The sequence below is a fragment of the Cyprinodon variegatus genome, unplaced genomic scaffold (genome assembly GCF_000732505.1).
Source record: "Cyprinodon variegatus isolate N-32 unplaced genomic scaffold, C_variegatus-1.0 Scaffold24, whole genome shotgun sequence".
In the NCBI taxonomy this organism is placed as follows: domain Eukaryota; kingdom Metazoa; phylum Chordata; class Actinopteri; order Cyprinodontiformes; family Cyprinodontidae; genus Cyprinodon; species Cyprinodon variegatus.
Genome location: NW_015150477.1, coordinates 1,759,890 through 1,762,320, shown reverse-complemented (window position 1 = coordinate 1,762,320; position 2,431 = coordinate 1,759,890). Strand labels below are relative to the sequence as shown.

At 47.7% G+C, this 2,431-nt stretch overlaps 1 protein-coding gene across 1 annotated transcript in view; it reads right to left on the bottom strand.

Annotated features, from left to right (window-relative positions):
* Nucleotides 1–1,458: 1,458 nt before the first annotated feature.
* Nucleotides 1,459–2,431, bottom strand: part of fam57b (family with sequence similarity 57 member B) — a 5,852-nt gene continuing 4,879 nt past the window's right edge. The window contains exon 5 of the mRNA XM_015393791.1: nucleotides 1,459–1,679. Coding sequence (XP_015249277.1) covers nucleotides 1,484–1,679 — 196 coding nt within the window. The 3' untranslated portion in view covers nucleotides 1,459–1,483. The remainder of the gene's footprint in view (nucleotides 1,680–2,431) is intronic.

Below are 2,431 nucleotides of genomic sequence, written 5' to 3'. Positions count from 1 at the left end.
CATTGTGGGACAATAAAGGGATTTTCTATTCTATTCTATAAAAGGGGTAGAAAGATATAAGTTAATCTAAACAATGTATTTATAAAATATATATCTGCAAAATCTCTAATATTCAACAACAAAAAAATACGTAGTTAAGCATATTGTGCAAAACAGCAATAAAAAGATAAAAGTCCTATCAGATTTATAGTCCCGACACTGCAGATATATTATAATCTGTCCTTAAATTACAGCCAAACCCATTTACACAGTAACAGATTAAAACCTTTAGATAAACCAAACATTACCGCCACATATCTGACTCTATAACCATTAAAACAACTATTTTCATTAATCTCAGACGGAACTATTCACTGACTGGATTATATTAAACTGAACTTCCAATTTTCACCACTGTTCGGCGCCAAGTAACCTTTCCTCTGATCACGGCTTGCTTGGTCTCGCAATGAATGCTGGGATACCTGAGGATACATCGGACCCGTCCTTCAAATCGGGCTAAAGGAAGGACGCATTTTAAGGCCGCATAACGAGGAGTCTTGGAATCCAACCAGACCTCGGCGCCGCGCTATGACGTAATCGGCCTTCGAATCTGGCCTTCTAAGGACGCAGCCCAGGATTTTGAACAGAGCAAATGAGTCGATGCAATCAGCTGGTTTTCCTTAGATAGAAAACTTTGAGCCAATCTTACTGGATGATCTGGTTGAATTGTTTCTATAAAGTGACCTGAGATGACATGATGTGAATTAAAGATATAGAAATAAACTGAATAGAATTGAATGTTGTGTTCTAAAAACTGAAAAACAGAAATAAACTAGCTTGTTGTGGACTATGCTGTTGCTCAGGGTGGCAAAAGGTTCTGGACGAAAATCTCACAAAGACTCAGAGAAGATGAAGGAGGAGGCAGGGTTCCTCTGGAGGAACCAGATCCAGAACAATCAGAACCAACTGAAACAGAGACAATGCTGCTGGAGGTCCAGCACCTGAGGGTCAGGAGGATCTGACCCGCGTCCAGATGTTTGTCCATCAGCAGAGGGAAATAAATGAAACAGAAACAGTAGCTGGAGATCAGTTTTATTGAGAAGGTTTAAGGTCTGCCTGCAGGGGGCGACACTGCGTCCCTCAGACCTCCAGCAGGGTTCGGATCCAGTTGGGACCTCAGGACCTCCAGACTCAGACCAAACCTTCCTGACTGGACTTTTATCTTCAGAGGGCTGAGGGTCGCCCTGTTGCTAGGGGCAACGCTGCCTTCTACGAGCTGTGATTGGTTGATCCAAGAACCCAAATGATTCTAGCAGACTGAGTCCCGTACATAAAGTCTATCAGATGTTTGGAGCTCCTCTCCATCCTCCCTGTGGTTCTGGTTCTGCTGATCAGCAGTTTGGATGCAGCAGATTATTCTGTTCAGGTTTATCTTCAGCCACGAGGCTCCACTTCTGAAAATGAAGAACCTCCAGAGAACCGTCCACCGGCTCCTGGTCCTTCTTCAGCGTCCACCTGGCTGCTTCCTGGAGCTGCGGTCTGCCGGTTCTGCTGGGTTCTGGTACCGTTTGGACTGCCTCAGAGCTCCTCTGCAGATCAGAGTGAACCAGTAGAGCTGCAGGGGCCACAGCAGGGCGGCCCCCAGGTTACACTGCCAGGGGGCCACCAGGGGCACCTGGTACAGAGGGATGGAGGCGTACCTGCAGCAGCAGACAGGGGGCGCTGTGGTCATGTCATTTTAAAAATGATGTTTAACTAGTTTCTACCTGCAGTTCAGATTCATCAGATTAAACTTTGATCATAGATCAACGTTTTCAGATTCAACCTGATCTATGCTGCTCCTCCTGAGCTCTAACTGTTCAGGAGGACCTGGAACTACGGAGTGGCCTAATCAAAGTCCACACAATGTTGGAACCTTTCCTGTCCGTCCTATCGGCCTCCCTGAGGACCAGCAGGGGGCGTCGTTCCACCGATCCACATGGAAACATCTGCTGCCCAGCTGCCTCTGCCAGAGGGAAACCATTAGGAGGGACCAGTTTTTATGGGTCGCCATGACGATGACCGTCAGCCAATCAGACCCCACTGAGGAGGCTTTCTGAGTTCTAGTCACCTAGACCAGACGTCTCTGCTTCCACACCACAACAAAATGGCTGAACTTCCTCCTCATTGTGGGGTCCGGTTCTCCGCCTAAAGAACTCAGATTCTGAGAATCTGGGGGAGGATGTGGAATCTGACGCAGGATGTGGAATCTGGGGGAGGATGAGGAATCTGGGGGAGGATGAGGAATCTGACGCAGGATGTGGAATCTGGGGGAGGATGTGGAATCTGACGCAGGATGTGGAATCTGGGGGAGGATGAGGAATCTGGGGGAGGATGAGGAATCTGACGCAGGATGAGGAATCTGGGGGAGGATGAGGAATCTGACGCAGGATGAGGAATCTGGGGGAGGATG